The sequence below is a fragment of the Trematomus bernacchii genome, unplaced genomic scaffold, assembly GCF_902827165.1.
Source record: "Trematomus bernacchii unplaced genomic scaffold, fTreBer1.1, whole genome shotgun sequence".
Classification (NCBI taxonomy): domain Eukaryota; kingdom Metazoa; phylum Chordata; class Actinopteri; order Perciformes; family Nototheniidae; genus Trematomus; species Trematomus bernacchii.
Genome location: NW_022987567.1, coordinates 1,170,573 through 1,189,846, shown reverse-complemented (window position 1 = coordinate 1,189,846; position 19,274 = coordinate 1,170,573). Strand labels below are relative to the sequence as shown.

The following is a 19,274-nucleotide window of genomic DNA, read 5'->3' as shown; positions in this document are numbered from 1 at the left end:
GTATGCATCCATTTGGCTCATACTACTTTGTCATGACATAGTGCCTTGAGCTTTGACCCCAATGCTTAAACAGTATACCCCCTGCAAAGGATTGTGGGTCGGAATAGCCATAAAATAAAAGCACGCTTGCTTGCATACAGTATAATGCAGGTACTTTTGCATATTGAATTGGACAAACAATATATCGGGACTTTTGTTGTTGGTAGTATTTGTGCATACATGCAGATACTGTAGGCATCTATGTACATGTACACGACACACACACAACACAATAACTAATTTAGCGAGCATGTTGAAGTCCCCTGGATGACACTGGGTTCCTTTGTGTTTGAGCACACATATTAAATTCCATTTTGGAAGAGCATATCAGTCAGGAAGTCACAATATATGGAGCTGTCATTTTAAGTAATTTATCAAAAATGTGACCGATGATTGGCATTTCCTACATGTAAGTATATGTAAACTGTTTTTAGGTACTGATATTGTAGGGGTAAGTCCCCAGTGTGAGCATGCACAGCCTCACAGGGTGTGTTACATACCTGACCGCCCCTGTTACAACCCTAACGTTGGCTCTGATTGGCTGTAGCCGTTCACCTGTACTGTTGTTTTACAGCCCCCGTCCTGCCCCGTTTTACCATCCAGGTCCAAAGATCGCTGCAGTGTTTACTCAAGGCCCTGAGCTGTTGGCCGCGGGGGGATCCCAGCTCTTCCTGCACGAACCTGAAACCTCTGCTGCAGGCGCCTCTGTCACCACTTCACCTGTCGTCCATCCTGCGTGTCTTTCATCCCGGCTGGAGGGCCCCGTCTGTCCTCTCTGCTGGAGCCTGGACGTCCAAACAGACCTCTATAAGGCCTGGATTTACTTCGTTTAAAGCGGAGGCAAAGGGACGATTGAAATTTGTTTTTGTCCTCTATTTTTTTTTTAGGGCCCTGTGTTCCCTGAGTCTGTGTCTGCGGGAAAACCCATTTTTGTTTCAGGTATGTGGCTGTTTTACATTTGGTTGCACACCTTGGGGAATCGGTGGATGTTCAGGCGCTTTTGAGGAAATGGGCTCACGTTTTAAACCCTTAGAAAGGTCATGTATTTCAAATGTTTCTCTCATTTCAAAGTCCAAGCCTGGTGGCACACTTCCGATTCACAATAACTCTTTCAAAGTGTTGTGAGAACAATATACAGAGTGAGTTTGGATCTATATAACAACACAAATCGGGGTCAAGCTATTAGCAGTAGTGTAGTTGTGAGAAAAGTGTTTTTCTCTAAGGTGTAGGATATTTTTGACTAATATCGATAAGGAATACAGTATAGAATAGTAGCTGGTTTATTTTCTTTGCTATATATTCAAGCAGGCACCATCCTTTGGCTTACTTTTATAGTTATGAATTTCACCCTGAACATTTCCCACTCTTCCTTTTCCACTTTTGAAAGGATCTGTTGTTCCAAGACTATACAAAATCACAACTATGAGGCAAAAACAAGATGTTCTGTTTTGTATTCAAAGTTTTCTTCTCCTCACCTGATTCAGAACAAGTCAGAGGTTCATGGTCATATCGCTATCTTAATCTTTGCGATCATGGATTATGTGCCAAAGACTTCACTGTGGTACAAAGGGTTGAGAAGGGAGCGGTTAGATGTGTCTTTACAGCACTGCAGCACAGATAACGTCTCAAGGATGTTGCCTGATATTGTCTTAATGAAAGAGCTGTGTGTTTTCTCACTTAACGGGGTCCTATTATGCTCATTTTCTGGTTTCATATTCGAATTTTAGGCCTCGACCGTGACATGTTTGCATGGTTTAATGTCCAAAATGCTTCATTTTTCTCATAATACCGGTTGTGATTGGTCCGCTTAGAGATTTCCCGCTCATTAGCCTATCACGTACAATGTGTTAGAGCGAGTGTTACATAGTGATGTCACTTAAGAGTATATTTAATATAATTTAATCAATTGTATGTCTTGATCCAGGGAGTCCTTGACCGTAGTCCTTAGTTCCATGACGAATAGCTACTTTACTAAGATTGCGACTATTTTTAAAAAAGCTTGCAATTAACGTCAAAAGATGGTCTCCAGCCTTGGCTAACTATAAATTGACTAATAACACCACATGTGATGCATAATGACACAAGTGTATAATTGAACACACCTTGCTGTTTAAGGCTAAAAAACATATTTTTTCGTTGTTGTTTTTTATCCCCCGTTTCTTCCTTACAATTGTTTTTGCTTAAATGAAATCACTTATTTCCTCTGCTAGCACTTGGTCATCTATATATCTTTTCATACTGAACCAAAGCTAAACACAAACATGACCTACCATAAATAAACTGCTTCCCCCTCACTCATGCCAGTTTCCCTTTTCAGTTGATATGTCTGTATGGTTCACTTCACTTCAATAAGTTCTATTTATTCTGTGATATGTAAACACAAGCTCTTCCTCCAGGTGTGAGATATGGAGAACTAAACATGGGATCCGTAACGTCATTCTTTAGCGGGTTGTGTGGGAAAGAGAAGAAGATAGGTGAGTTGGGAAGCTCACAAATGTTATTGTGTGTCTGTATATGTCCTAAAGTGTGTAACATACAGTACATGGACTCATGGTACTGATGCTTACATAATTCATTATTCTTTTCTAACAGAGGAGGAGAGACTTTTTCGAGCTAACGACAGACCGTACAACCTCTCCTACCAATATGCTGTAAGTATAGACACAAAGCTCTGTGCTGTCTTTAAAAAAGCAGAAGTAATATGGCATCAAATGAGGCTACACAGCGCTGTAGCTATCACTTGCTTATGTCCCTTCATGTGTAACTATTCTGTCCTTCAGAACAACGCCATCCGGACCTCCAAATACAATGTTTTCACCTTCCTGCCACTCAACCTCTTCGAGCAGTTCCGGAGGCTCGCCAACGCCTACTTCATGTTCCTCATGGTCCTGCAGGTAGACATTTCTCTTTATTGACCTACTCTAGTGCTGTGATGCATGTCAACACGGACTGTATTAGGGGTCATTTGACTTTTTCAATGAGTACGAATTATTACAAAATGTAGCTAGCCTGATTTTAATGTTTTACATTTGTTATTATTTTACTTTTTAAGTTCATGGATTTTCTGTCCAATGCTAGGTTCTCAATTTCATCTTTTTTTATCAATGTTTTGTGATTTTTACTTTTTTCATCATGTGTATACTTTTCCATCATGTGTATACTTTTGTATTAGTTTAATTGTGTTTGTCTATTTTCCTTGAGTGCTTCCTGCTGCATTACTTTTATGAAAGTTGCTATAAAAAGTTATTATTATAATATTCTTGTTATTATTATAGTGAGAATCGTGGCAGAAATGGATGTCTTCGCCAATGTTATCTGCAAATTCTTTGGCAGTAATTTGACCTTATTTAGCCTCACGAATATTGAATCTGTGTGCATCATGAACAGATGCATAATATTAAAGCATCGGTGTGTGTTTGTGTCAACAGCTGATCCCACAAATCTCCTCTCTCTCGTGGTTCACGACCGCCGTCCCTCTGATTTTAGTGCTGTCTATAACAGCAGTCAAAGACGCCAGCGATGACATAGTAAGATCTAATTATCACAATTGAACAGAACTAAACTGAAACACAATAACTAAAGAGGAACCACACTTAATACTGGGGCAGAATATGACTTACTGAATTCAAAAATATAATTTATCTAATTTATTTTCATTTTGTTCCATGACACCTGAGTAGAACAGACACACAAGCGACAAGCAGGTGAACAACCGCATGGTAAACGTCCTCATCGATGGAGAGTAAGATATTCAACACTGTATACTTTTAACATTTTACATAGCCGTTTTAGTCTTTGAAAGCTCATATTCTGTTTGCTGTTCTGTGAATTCATGTCATCTTCTTTTTTATCTTGTCAGACTAAAAAAAGAAAAATGGATGAACGTGCAGGTTGGAGACATCATCAAACTGAAGAATAATCAGTTTGTCACAGTAAGTATGGACATGATTGTTAACTGTGTGTTCATTATGGCGTTTTATAGCGTAAAGCTGATCTATATACGTTGATGAAACAGTGAAAACAGCTAGGTGAAAACAGCTAGAATAAGTCAAAGTTCCCACAAGTGATTTTTATCTAATCTTCTATCAGTTAACCATTCTGTTTTCATTTCAGGCGGATCTTATGTTGCTGTCCAGCAGCGAGCCTCTCAACCTGATTTACATAGAAACAGCTGAGTTAGATGGGTGAGTGTGCAGAACTGTGTGTGTGTGTGTGTGTGTGTGTGTGTGTGTGTGTGTGTGTGTGTGTGTGTGTGTGTGTGTGTGTGTGTGTGTGTGTGTGTGTGTGTGTGTGTGTGTGTGTGTGTGTGTGTGTGTGTGTGTGTGTGTGTGTCTGTGTGTGTGTGTGTGTGACTTACGGCTAACGGCTAACGTCTCACACTGTCTTCCCTCCTTCTCATGTCCTCTTGGTGTCCCCCAGTGAGACCAATCTGAAGGTGAAGCAGGCGCTGACTGTAACCGGGGATTTGGGGGACAGCACTGACCTCCTGACTCACTTCATTGGTAAAAATCTGAAATAAGAAATGAATCCAAGATTTTGTCAGAATCCCATTCCGGTGTATTGCCCAGTAGGTTTACACATACAAGGAATTTGCTTTGACGTATAGTGCATGGGTGAAAACAATGAAAGGAATTAAAAAACATGTAAAAGCTATTTTAAAAACTACAAAAAAAAGAAATGTTTACAAGAATAATATACAAAGGACGTTAACTAAGAATATGACAATTTACTCTGTAAAAAATATGAAAATTGAAATTATTATAGGGAAAAAATATTGAGGGGAAAAGGTTTTAAGTGGATTTTCATTCAAATGTAAGTTTGCTGAATGTGATTTGTAATATTTTTGTATTAGAAATGAAGGTAAGAATCTATTAATATTTGTTCTTATGTAAACCTCTAAGAATCGAGCCAAATATCATATCTACCTCGTGAATGGCTCCAATATGATATATAATAAACATGTTTTTTTTTTCACAATATGACGGTTTTTATTTTATTTTTTATCTTGCAAATGTTTTGATAACAGTTTCCTTTTATGTAACACTTAGGGCTGCATGTTTGTATGAGAGGTGCCATATAAATCAATGCAGTTCTTCATATATTTCTATCTATTAACACAGGCGTTTCAGTGTATAACTCCCTGTATTTCCACACGATACTTTGACAGTTTACTTCGATATGTTGCTGACACTAGCCTCGGTCTCTCTCAGGTGAAGTCCGATGTGAGCCTCCCAACAACCGGCTGGATAAATTCAAAGGAACCCTGTCTCTGGACGGACAGACCTACTCTCTGGACAACGACAAGGTGCTGCTCAGAGGATGCACGCTGAGGAACACCGAGTGGTGCTTCGGTCTGGTCATCTTTGGAGGTAAGTAGTTCCTCAAGTCTGCTAACGCTTAATGCTAATGTAGTCCAAAAAACGCACGAGGACAGGTACATTTCATTTGGGTTGCACCGCTCATGTCGGGACAGCAGAGGGCGCTAATGCTACACACAACAGACTAGGTCAAGTTGAGCAAATTATGTATTTAAAACACACAAAAATACGGAATAATAACGGTAAATACAGCAGTGAATATGTAATAAATGAAATTTAAAAAGATAAAGCCACGTTAAGGTATGTATAATTATTTAATGACACTGCTTTAGCTTCAAGCTATTAACATATTTGGCAAAACATAAGCTAACTGTTACCACTTTACTACATTCAGTTAGCATTTGATAAGCTGAGTTTGAACTTTTGACTGATAAGATATTATTAGTGAGTCATGTTAAACACCAGCCTGGTCAACTGAGTAAAAGCAAAAAATATTCTATCTGACCGAAAGTAAAATAAGTCATAATAAATATCTTGAGTTGAGTGCAACTAGTGCTAACGTTAAAGGTGGGGTAGGTAATTCACTTCAGAAACACTTTTTGTTATATTCCATGGAATGCTCTTAACATCCCGATAGCAATGAATACATTAAATGCTTTGACAATAAATAGCCTACATACAAAAATGTCATCTGTGGAAGCCGTAGCGCTGTAAAAAGCACGACCAGTTATTTTAGCCCTACCTGCCTGTCAGCCTTCCATCTCGTGCACAAACTTATCTCGTGCCCTCATTGGTCATGTGCGCGTTTGTGTGTGTTGGAGGAGGGGCTCTGTAAGGAAGTTTGAAGGAAGGGGCAGATTTTTTTCGGCTGCGTAGTTTCGAATTCTAGCGCACTCGAGCTGGTTTCTCCATTCTTACCTACCCTACCTTTAAGGATAAAAAGAAGAGGTGCTGCCTCAAATTAAATAATTAAATGAAAATAGCTTGCATTTGTCATTACAGGCCTACATTCATTTGTAAAGTATACACTTGATGAGAAAACAATGTATGCTTAATTAAAATGAATCCACAATACCATAATTATAAACTTCCTGAAGACTTAACATTAAATGTGAATGGCTTATTAGGAGTGTCTGAGGTGGATTGTGTACCTTTGCTTACATGATTTTCAATGCATCTAAAAAGAAGTTGAATGTTTCCAGGTCCAGACACCAAGCTGATGCAGAACAGTGGAAAGACCACATTCAAACGCACCAGCATCGACCACCTGATGAATGTCCTGGTGTTGTGTGTGAGTGTCTTGTCCATGCTCACTGCCACACAAACACACACACATGCTCAGCAGAAAAGGTTTTCTTATGTTATCTTAGTGTTCATATTACAGTAAATATGTTATACATTTGCTTTGCTACTTTGTTGTAGCAACAAATGCAATTGGGTATTTCATTTTTATGACTGTAGTTTTCTCTCATTAAATAAACTATTTAACAATTAAACCAAATTACGATTAATGTGTCTGAAATTTCCCATTGCAATGCTAAAAAATAGGAAAAAAAGCATAATATAATTTCAGGATTGTGCACTGCTTGATTTTGCAAATAACTAATCGACTCCTTTAACAAACAGTGACAAGAAATACTTTTTAAAAACACTGGAAAAAACCTTGTTTGTGTCTTTCCTCTTCCTGTTACATTTTTTTGTTAATTTACAAGTCAATTGATGTGAATGTGTGCTATTCTGAATCCATCAGATCTTTGGCTTCCTGGCATCCATGTGCTCCATTCTGGCCATCGGCAGTGCAATCTGGGAGGTAAGGGAGGGCTCTGTGTTTACGGTCTTCCTCCCTCGTGATCAGGGGGTCGGTGCTGGCCTCTCATCCTTCTTCTCCTTTTGGTCCTACGTCATCGTCCTCAACACGGTGGTGCCCATTTCGCTTTATGTCAGGTAGGTACAGAAATCGACAACATTTATCGCGACGCCTTCAGAGTTAGAGTTGTCTTGCGTCTTACACTGATCCCTTTTTGTTTCAACATCAGTGTGGAGATCATCCGCCTGGGGAACAGCTTCTACATAGACTGGGACAGGAAAATGTATTACCCAAAGAATGACACCCCTGCCCATGCGAGGACCACCACCCTCAACGAGGAGCTGGGCCAGATCAAATACATCTTCAGTGACAAGACTGGAACTCTGACGCAGAACATCATGGCTTTCAACAAGTGCTCTATCAACGGGAAAGCCTACGGTGAGCTGCTCTGATAACGATAAACGAGTTAAACATGTGGTGCAGGAATGACTCCTTAATGTGGGAATGAGTTAGGATGATAAGATGTCTGAAATAAGGTCTCTGTTATTCAGGGGAGCTGTTTGACTTTTCTGGACAAAGAGTGGAAATAACTGAGGTGAGAGGAGAAAACTGATACACAGTTTTTTATATATTTGTGAATCTTGTCTCCAGCTCTTTAGTTTCTCTGTCTGCTTCTTTTCTCTCTGCAGAAGACGGAGAGATTGGACTTCTCCTGGAACCAGCTGGCGGATCCCAAGTTCATCTTTCACGACCACAGTCTGCTGGAGACGGTGAAGGAGGGGAACCCAGAGGCTCAGGACTTCTTCCGCCTGCTGGCTCTGTGCCACACAGTGATGCCCGAGGAGAAGAAAGAGGGTGAGCGACCTCTAGTGGCAAGGCGTTGTTACTACATGGCTGCATAACAGAAGAATCACATTGCCCATTGCCTCATTATTTTTGTGCAGATAAAAGGCAAAAGTTAAATAAATCTTAGTGAATACAAAAAACATTGTAAAATAAAAAGTAGCAGTACCAAAAAAATAAAAAAATAAATAATAAACTAACATATAAGTTATTGAAGGAGCCAGGAAAGAATTCAAGACAAATCGTAAAAATAAACATATTAATATTGCACATTAAGACAATATAGAAAACCACATCGAGATAGTTTTCCTTTTTTTATATGAACCATTTACCAGGTATCATTTGAGAAAGGTAGTAAAGCCAACATGCTCTCTAGTGACCCAGTGGAAGAAAGCAATGCCTCCCACTACAGAAATCCTCACATTCTAACTTTTTTGTAATTCTTTCTTTTAGGGGAGCTGTACTACCAGGCTCAGTCTCCTGACGAGGGCGCTCTGGTGACCGCAGCCAGGAACTTCGGCTTTGTGTTCCGCTCACGCACACCGGAGAGCATCACGGCCGTGGAGATGGGAAAACAAGTCACATATGAACTCCTGGCGGTTCTTGACTTCAACAACGTGCGAAAGAGGATGTCAGTCATAGGTGAGAGAAATATGTGCTACATTTATTTATTTTGTTTCAGATTTTGCCAAAACTTGCTGTTTGAAGATAGTAATTCAAAATGTTCTTAAGATATTTAATCAATAACAATGCCCTCACTAAGCAACTTTCACCATGATTTGCAGTGCGTAGCCCCGAAGGCAAGTTGACTCTATACTGCAAAGGAGCAGACACCATCATCTATGAGAGACTACACCCGTCCTGCAACAAGCTGAAGGAGGTCACCACGAGACACCTGAACGTGAGCCATGCAGTTCGATTGATGTGATATGTTTGGTGATATAACACACTCAGCAATCGTCAGGATTCTTTCATTTGACCTGTTCTGAACTGAAACAGGAGTATGCAGGCGACGGTCTCCGGACTCTGGTCCTGGCCTACAAAGATCTGGATGAGGAATACATGGATAAGTGGAGAAAGCGCCACCATGAGGCCAGCACCGCCATGGACGGCCGAGAGGAGATGCTCGATGAACTTTACGAAGAGATAGAGAAAGACCTGCAGGTCAGTCTGGACTGGGTTATATAAAGAAAATCATACATCACATTAGTATTGACCAAATACCTCAATAAAGATATTGTGATGATATTGTAAGGTTGACCATTGATGCTTGTGTTACAATTGTTGCTTTAAACATACAATATTGGGGGAAAAAGTGAAATTATTGTTGCTTTTTACACACAGAATGATACAAAATAATAGTTGTTTCCATTAACACCCCATACTCTGTGGTTTTTAGCTGTTGGGAGCCACAGCTGTGGAGGACAAGCTGCAGGACGGCGTGCCGCAGACCATAGAGCAACTGGCTAAAGCTGACATCAAAATCTGGGTGTTGACTGGGGATAAACAGGGTGAGTGTCACAAATGATATTTACCAATATAGGTAATACAGTATTATAATGTGAAAGAAATATGTTTGTGTTTATATGATCATCCTGTGTCATCGGTTACTGAACGAGTCGTGGACTAGACATGTTTAGCAGATCATTTGAATCACAGTCATTTTAAACATGTATGTTTTGAAACAGAGACGGCGGAGAACATCGGGTATTCCTGCAACATGCTGAGAGAGGAGATGAAGGAGATTTTCGTCGTGGCGGCCAACACGCCTGAAGGAGTCAAAGAGGAGCTGGTGTAAGTTACTCACACACAAAGAACTACACACAGGATGCTCATCAGAGGCAGAGGCAACATCATCTTACTTAAATGAATATATTAAATTAAACACACTGAAGCTTTTAGATGTTTTACTTTTTGGTATACTCAAATTATTATACTTCTTCATCCCAGAGGTAATGGGGTTTAGTGACAAATGTCCAATAAAAAATACAAATAAAATATAATGAAAATATTTATTTACACATAAAAAAGACATTGTAAAAGTGACATTTATATTACAAAATATAGAGTGATGTTTTAGTATTTAAAAGGTATTAGTTTTAGATATGCACTTAGCACTTGTTAGCTCCAAATGACAGTGGTTTAATTAGTATGTGTATATGAGTTCAATTATTGTTTGAATCAATTACATTACTGTGGAAAACATAAAAGTTCATAAAAATGTCAAAGCTTTTTATTTTTTTTAACTCGTCTCCGTTTCCTCCTTTTTTCAGGAATGCAAGAAAGAAAATGTGTCCAGAATCGGCGGACGAGCCGTCTGTGATCTCGTCTCGCGCCGGTTTGTTCTGGCTCCAGAAGATAGAGAGGGTGGAGGATGAGAAGGTGGAGGGAGAATACGGCCTGGTTATCAACGGACACAGTCTGGTAAGAAAGCACATTTCTAAATGTTTCCCTTTTTGCTAAATATATCAGCTATCCAAAGAAAGTCTTTCTAAAAATAATTTTTATTTTATTTTATTTTATTTTTTAACTCTAGATAAACGGTCAACACATTGTACAATTCAAATATACATATTTGTATTATACAGATCTTTACAGATTATTCTAGTACTGTTTGTTTGTTTTGTTTGTTCTTCATAAAGACATTTTTCTTTGTATTTTAAATGCTTAATCTTTGTTTGATTTGATCAATATGAGTATTTTAGACACTCTTGCAGAAAGCTAGAATATTTAAAATCAAGTTTATTAAGGAAACGTATTAGAAAGTGGAAGTATTCACTTATTCCTGGTAGAATATTATTACATTTTGACATGCTTCTGGAAAAGAATTAAATTAAGGATTAAGTATTTATTCATTAGAACGTACTGTCTTTCTCTACAGTGGGGAGAGGACTTATGTTAGGTGTTTTGAGGGGGTTAGGGTGGTGTTTGAGGGTTAGACCTGACTAGTTGCCTAACCAGTTCTTCCCTTTGCTCCTCAGGCCTTTGCTCTGGAGAAGGACCTGCACCTGGAGCTGCTGAGGACGGCCTGTATGTGTCAGACAGTGATCTGCTGCAGGGTCACCCCCCTGCAGAAGGCCCAGGTGGTTCAGCTGGTGAAGAAATACAAGCAGGCCATCACTCTGGCCATCGGGGACGGGGCCAACGATGTCAGCATGATCAAGGGTGAGCTCTCTCAACTCAGACACTGTAGAGTGGTGCAGGAATGAGTCCTTAATCCTGGGAATGTGTTACCATTTTACCACTTCTGGTTCCCTTGTCTCAAAGGTTTTTTGAACCTAAAACCGATTGCTAGCAAGGGACTAAATGACATTACTAAATGTCATCACGCGAATATTAGCCGCCTTTAGCATAGCATTGGTTAGGACAAGTTATGTGACCATGATGTTGTTAGTTTATAGCATTACGTTTACTATAGGCCATAATAGTTGGTAGTTATCTTGCTGCACTAAACTTGTAAGTATCAAAAACGTGCCAAATATGTAATTTTTTTATGTTCATTTTTCCAAACTCCAATGGAAGAATCCCATTGCGAGGGAGCCCTTGCAATGCTAACTGCCTGGTCTGTCTAGAACAGGGCTCTCCAACACGTCGATCGCGAGCTACCGGTAGCTCGCGGGCAGCTTTTCAGTAGCTCGCCGCTCGATTATCGATTATAGCGTAGTAAGGTTGCTTATTGATTTTTCGGCCGCGGCTGGACAATAACGTTTTTTTATTTTAGATTTTTTTCTGTCACACGAATATCAAATGGTCGGTGACGCAGAGATCAAGGAACAGACGTGACAGCAGCACAGCGACAACACACACGGAGCAGTCTGCTTTCTCCACCAGCACGAGTCCAGAACTAACAGCAGAATGACCCGCTCTGAATCAGGCCGTGTCGCTGCGCCTCAGAGACACACAGGGAGGGATTTGTGTTTTTTGAAAAACACTCGTTATCGTCATGTCAGGTTTTTGGTGGATTTAATCAAGTCTTGGATTGCAGAGTATGAATGTCCTCTTGCTATTTTCAGTTGATAAATACTTGTGTAAAGTTTGTGAAGGCAGGAGGAAAGCTTCCGCGATCACCGTCTCCTCTCCGTTCCTCCAAACCCCGCCCCCTCCCTGAAAATAATGAGTGACAGGCTGATAGTGACCCGATAGAAACTTTATTATTCACTTAATCACTGATTGAGATATGATGAAGCTAACTTAATCTCATACATTCATGGGATTTATGTAACAGTAAGACAGAGAATGTAAGTGTGCACCCACATGCACTATTTTTGTTTTTATAATGCTATTGTAAATACTCCTGCTGTTTTCAGACTCAAGTCATGTGTGTCTTTTTTTTAACAGAAGACCGTAGCTAGAAGCTGCAGCTAGACTGCAGAAGTATTAGTTTTTTGTTTTTGAGGATGGAACCATTTTCACACACAGATATAGGGAGGCTAGACCTATACAATTGATTTATTATGGTTTATAATTTAATGTCAAGACGAAGAAGAAGAAGAAAAAGATGGCTGAACAACTGTTCAGTGTCAATCCTGTGGAGATCTCCAAAATAATGTTCAGCTTAAGTCTCAGCAAAACTCACAACATTTCTGGAGCCTTGTAGACCCAGAAAACTATAAGAACATTCACCAAGCAGCACTGAAAATGTCTGCTTTATTTGGTTCTGTTCTACATACCTTTGTGAAGCAGCTTTTTCTGACATGAATGAAATCTAAATACAGAACAAGACCGACTGATGAACATTTAAATGACTCTATTAAGTGAACCTAAGTGGGTCCAGCATACACCTCTATGGTGGACTGTATGCAGTGCCATTAATCTCACTAACAAAAGAGTGAAATGCTTGTAAGGTGGTGATTAAGGACACTTATGTGAATGTTCAGTGATGTACTTATTATGTGGGCCATAATAATATGTGAGAAATCTTCGTTTTCTTGGACCTTATTTTTGATAAGCTTTAGGTATTGCAATTTCACACGTGTACAAAAGTATAGCTTAATTCAACTGATGAGGGCTATGTGAATAAATGTAAGCGATGTGATGCAAGTAGCTCTTGGCCACTTTCATTTTTTGAAAGTAGCTCTCAGATGAAGAAAGGTTGGAGACCCCTGGTCTAGAACAATACGTCATCACTGCACCACTCTATTGAGCTTTTGTAAAACTAAATAGCCAGAAAATACGTACTGTTTTTTATTATTAAAATGTTCGTTTCTGTCTGTCCTACAGCCGCTCACATCGGTGTGGGTATCAGCGGTCAGGAGGGCATGCAGGCGGTCCTCTCCAGCGACTACTCCTTCGCTCAGTTCCGTTACCTGCAGCGCCTCCTGCTGGTGCACGGCCGCTGGTCCTACCTGCGCATGTGCAAGTTCTTACAGTACTTCTTTTACAAGAACTTCACCTTCACCTTCGTTCATTTCTGGTACGCCTTCTTCTGCGGCTTCTCTGCACAGGTGAGGGACACAGAATGTTCTTACATAATTAAAAGGGTTACATGTAGAGAGAATAAATAAGGGACCACATGAGACACACAAGTAATACAGTATGTAAAAACATTTATAAATCGAACCAACCCACAGATAAATAAATTATTCTAATGTTGATTATATCCGTAGTACAGATGTATACATGTATTGCAATTCAGGGGATGTTCAATATTCACATGGAGATTATACAATATAACAACAAATACAGACTGAAATGCCATAAGGTTTAAACAAAACGTCATAGTTCCAACTAAATATGAATATTATTTTCTTTACAAAAGTAAATATGGCTGACTTATTGTAGTCAATAGTTTTTTCCAAATATATTTTTGGATAGAAACATTTCCACACGTGTCCTTGTACATTTTAGCACAGATACGCTCAAGCTAAAATGTAAAGGACACGTGTGGAAATGTTTCTATCCAAAAATGTATTTGGAAAAAACTATTTCCAAATTGTAGTGACATTTTCTTTACTAAATGTTGCTCTGGAGGCGTTAACATGAGTAAATGTTATTAACACTGTATTTACATGTTTTTGGTGGTCACAGACAGTGTATGACGAGTGGTTCATCACCCTGTATAACTTGGTGTACACGGCGCTTCCTGTCCTCGGCATGAGCCTCTTTGACCAGGTATGCACTAAGGGGGGAATTATTAATAAATCAGTTTGGAATAACTCAAATCAAATATTTTCTTTTGTTGAAAATGATATGAGTCATCAGTATGTATCCTCTCTCACTGATGCTGTGTTTGTGCAGGATGTGAACGACCGCTGGAGCTCCCAGTACCCTCAGCTCTACACTCCGGGCCAGCTCAACCTGTACTTCAGTAAGAAGATGTTCGTGCGCTGCATGCTGCACAGCTGCTACAGCTCCCTCATCCTCTTCTTCATCCCGTGGGCCGCCATGTACGACACAGTGCGAGACGACGGCAAAGACATCGCCGACTATCAGTCCTTCGCTCTGTTGGCGCAGACCTGCCTGCTGATCGTGATGAGCGTGCAGGTGAGGAGAACACTTCCTGTCTCCAGGAGCAACACACCATGTAGCAAGGGTGCAGGGGCTTTGAATTCATATAATAAAGCGATTCTTTAAGATATTTTAATACATTGCTATGATGGCATATCAGGGCCATTGTAGGTTAAAATAATTAAAAATGTGTTGAATATTTTCATGAAAATATATTTCTCTGATATTATAAAAAAATATATATATTTGCCAGAAAAATCTTTGAAATATTCAAATTAAAGTCGCACATTTTTGAGAAAAATGTACTTAAAAAATATATAATTTTTCTTTGAAATGTAAAACTAATAATGGAAATTCATTTAAAAAATAAAAAAGTATTCACTCCCTCTGTGGGACAATAACATATTCTGATTCTGAAATTATTTAAATACAATTTTCTCTATAAATCAAATCAAAATGCCATAAATACCAACAACACGACATTTAAGAGGAAATATACATTTTATTCATAATAAAATATAAATAATGTTTGCTTTTTTTCAGCTTTGTCTCGACACATTTTACTGGACGGCAGTGAACCAGTTTTTTGTTTGGGGAAGCCTGGCCGTCTACTTCGCCATCACACTCACCATGTACAGCAACGGCATGTTCCTCATCTTCACCTCCTACTTCCCCTTCATCGGTGAGTTCACTCAGCTCATTCAGGGAGGCAGATTGTTGCATGTTTTTTCAAATATGAGTCTTCTGAAACAGACAACGCAATATGTATAAGGTAATGTCTTTATAAAAGGCCAATCTCGATATACCAATGTAAATTATTTGTCATGTCATCCTCTTTTTTTGTGAGTATTTTAATTATGTGCACAATCACTTACGACCAATATACAATATTATTGTTTTGTTAAATAGCAAAGCCTTTTACTCTGTGATTCTGACTGATTTTGATGAACTCCAGGCACGGCGAGAAACTCTCTGACTCAGCCCAACGTGTGGCTCACCATCTTCCTGACGTCCCTCCTCTGTATTCTGCCTGTGGTGGCTTACCGCTTCATCGTCCTTCAGCTCCGGCCCACCATCAACGACAAGGTGAGAACATGTCACAGTAGAGGCACAACATATATAAACCTGAACATCAGCATCATAGGTCCCCAAAGTTTGGAATTTGTGTCGGTAAAGCAGCAAGTAAAAAAGCCTTTGCACATGAATAAAAAAAAACAGTAAATATCTTGACAATAGGAATATACCCAATACACAATACGAAGATATATGGACTGAGTTATAATTCACTATGATAGACTAACCTACTACTCCTAAAGAAACTATCAACATTGGATAAATACATTACAAAATGAACCCACATCTTCATTTCATTCTCGTCCCTCTCTCCCTGTAGGTGAGACACAAGCTTCGTAAAGAGGCTCTGCCGGCCCCCGCACCCCGTCGCCCCCCCACCAGGCGTATCAGCACCCGTCGCTCCGGCTACGCCTTCTCCCACGCTCAGGGCTACGGAGACCTGGTGACGTCCCGCCGCTTCCTGCTGAGGCTGCCCCTGAGGAGCCGCCCCGCCCTGTTCTCTCAGACCGACTCTCCTCTGGCTCAGAACCAGCCGCAGCACTACCGCACCATCACAGAGGAGCAGGAGGATGCTCAGAGCCCGTAGGCTGGAGGTAGAGCGCTTTGATTTTGAAATACAGGGTAAAGCTCATCATCTGGATAGTTTCCGCGGAACTTTCACACTTGACTTTGAGTTTTTTTGTGAGGTATGAATGTTGTTATCACTGTGAACCTGTGGCTCAAAAGAACCGAGAGGACCACAATGCTGCTTTTGCAGGTTTTAGCTAAATAAGTATAACACTGTTAATACAGAAACACTTCAGTCTACATTATTCATGGGCATTTTTCAAAGCATACCAGAGTGTTTGACACTTATTTTCCTCCTTACAGATAGATTCATTTTATTACAACGACAATCAAGAAAGTCCAGACGTCGTACAGTATGTTAAAATGCTTTTCAGCAGGGATGTTTTCGGAGAAAAAACTGAACACTTTTCAGATGCTTCAAAGCACATTTTAGTAAAAAAAGAGAGAGATTAAATCTGCATTATCTTAAATTTCAGGTTTTTACTCTTTGAATACACCGTCAACATGCCTACTCAGGATTCGTGAATGTTAAGGAATTTATGGGGGGAAATGTTGTGGTTGATTAAAAAATATTTTGTGCAACAATTGAAATGTAGGCATACTAGATATTTTTTTTAATACCAACGTTAGCAAATGGTCTATGTTCCAGTGTTTGCTTACTGGCCTTCTTAGCACTTTTTTAGCAAATTGGCCTAGAATAAATCCTTGAATTTGATGTATAAGGAGGTTTTGGAACAGCTGACTCAAATTTCAGAAGTCAACACAACATTTACCGCACTAACAAAGAGAGTTTTTGATTTAAATTGAACCGTGCCTCCTCACAGCCCAGCTGCCTTAGAAGACTGTTCAATATATTTGACAGGAAAAAAAAGTTTGCATTGCCTATCTCAAGCATGATTTCACACTGTAGGGAGTAACGAAAACGCTTATGGTAAGCTTTGGGAAATGATAAGAAATACTGTGTTTTGCTACTTAATGGGCTAGAACTTGCAAAATGAGAATGAGATTAACTTTGTGTCATGATCTGTAGATGTTTTTGTGTAAAGGTTGCCACTACCTGATCTGGTGAAACTGGACTCCCACAGTGCCTGCAACATGAAGATGCCTTTTGTAACTTTGTATTTGTTTTCCTTGAGTGAATTGTCATGACTCAGGGTGTCATTCTGAGAAAAGAGTCATTTCTGTTAAGATCTAGGAACCTCTGTTGTTTACATACTGATTTACATTTTGGTTAAACCTTGTTATATTTCTCTGCTCTGTGTTAATAACCTGTCTGCTCATGTAATATGTCTGTCGCCTATGAAGAGATTAGGTACCGCAGTATTCTCAAAGTACAGCCAGGGGTCAGTGTGGACCCTTTATCAGAAAAATGAAGGTACAGTGATGGTTTAAGTGTCAAAAAGGAACAGTGAAAGCACTCTGCACATATTTCCTTATAAAATCTTTTTTTTAAGTCCAGCAACATATCCTGTGTTTTTATTTTAACATTTGTATCATTTAAGTCTACGAGAGTCAAATCGGAGGAGATTTTAAAATATTTCATCGTCAAAAAGTCTCCACATGGGAGGTTATTGGCGTGCAAAACAAATAAGATCATACAATTGACAATGTACTGGGTGATGTCTTTTATTTAAAGCTCTTAACAGCATGTTTGCCTTCAAACAGGATCATTATGGGATTTGTATAATCCTTCTTTGAATTAAAACTAGGCATGTATATTATAGATTGATTGATAGAAACATGCATACAAGTGCAAGCCTTTACACAGACAGCATCATCTGTATAAAGTTCAACAATGTTTGATTATTGTAAATATTGTATCACCTTCCCACATCTCTCTCTGCCTGTCTGCAGTACATACATCCTTGACTGTAACATCTGCACACACACACACGGATTACTGCATTCAGCTCACAACTGCAGTTTTCTCTGGGACAGCAAGCGATGACATCACTGACAAAAGCTTTTCCGAATAACAGGTTTAAAAAAAAGAAAACAGTAACTGAAGAGGATAACATTTCTATTGCAGAAATGTGCTCAAAATCTAAAGGTTAACAAGAAGGTTAAAGAAAAAACATTTAATTCCTTAAATAAATCTTTGGAAATTGTATAGACTCATTTTGAAATACCATTAGAAGCCAAACACTTTAGAAATCAAAACTCTTCACATGCATTTTGATAGATTTCCACATGAACTTGACATGATGCCCCTGAATGCCACATTTATTCAGCATAAAGGTTAAAAAATGAAACTCAAACAGCCTCCTTCTGCTCCAGTTTAACCCTTGTCCCCCCCCTTATGGCGGTGCACAGTCAGCAGACTCCAGTGAAGGTCAGTGAAGGTCGCTGCATGATCCCACAGTATGGAACAGGAATGATTTATAAATATCCTGCCAGTGTGACACACCCAAACCACAACCACAGACTATTTTTCATTACGTAAGAACCTGAGATAGTGTTTCTGATTAACCAGATAAACATTGTTAAACTTTAGTCTAACATTTTCTATTCATTAAAACTTACCTTCTGGTCCATATCGTTAAAATAAGAAGCGAGCAGAGACCCAAAAAGAATTCAGTTAAATTCTTTAAGCTAAAAATAAGCTCTGACATTTATTGTTACAAAAAGACAGTCAGATTTGATACAGAAATAGATAAATTAAGGGCAGATTTGAAGCAAATGTAAGATGTATAGAGTTATAGTTAGATGTTGGGGTAAAGACACACTATGGTACATACACTGTGACATTATCGTAAAACTCTCCTGGGTCAAAGGTCAAGTGGAAAGCTCCTGTAAGAGGAGACGGTAGAGTCCACTTCAAAAAGAATTTCACACGAGGCTTTCCAACTCCAGCTAGAGGATCATCACTGTGTGTGTGTCAGAGTACCAGGCAACAAACCGCTGCGCTGTTTTTAGAGAACCACGATGACTTCCTGCCATATTTCCATCTCGATTGGTTGGACATTGATGGTCCCCAGAGGATATCTTCTTTTTTTTATACTTTATCTTTTTTTAAAACATACACAAGACAAATGAAAAAATTAATTAAGAATGCGTGAAAAGTGCCAACATTTTAAATAAATTAAATTACAATTATAAAAAAAAATCTACTTCAAAAAACTGTATTTCTTGATTTTTTTGGCTGTAGTGTTGCTTAGATATAAGATCCCCATGAATCC

At 39.2% G+C, this 19,274-nt stretch overlaps 1 protein-coding gene across 1 annotated transcript; it reads left to right on the top strand.

The window, feature by feature from the left end:
• Positions 1-667: 667 nt before the first annotated feature.
• atp8b5b (ATPase phospholipid transporting 8B5b) lies at positions 668-17,700 on the top strand. The gene is made up of 28 exons (XM_034125938.1): positions 668-978; positions 2,436-2,513; positions 2,632-2,690; positions 2,820-2,933; positions 3,468-3,566; positions 3,720-3,781; positions 3,899-3,971; positions 4,153-4,223; positions 4,459-4,541; positions 5,250-5,408; positions 6,560-6,648; positions 7,108-7,301; positions 7,394-7,602; positions 7,716-7,759; positions 7,854-8,019; positions 8,461-8,649; positions 8,793-8,908; positions 9,007-9,171; positions 9,407-9,518; positions 9,696-9,801; positions 10,281-10,431; positions 10,989-11,172; positions 13,228-13,451; positions 14,035-14,118; positions 14,245-14,490; positions 14,998-15,136; positions 15,410-15,540; positions 15,848-17,700. The coding sequence occupies exons 2-28, from the start codon at positions 2,459-2,461 to the stop codon at positions 16,112-16,114; spliced, it is 3,591 nt and encodes a 1,196-aa protein (XP_033981829.1). The 5' UTR covers positions 668-978; positions 2,436-2,458; the 3' UTR covers positions 16,115-17,700.
• The last annotated feature ends 1,574 nt before the right edge of the window (positions 17,701-19,274 follow it).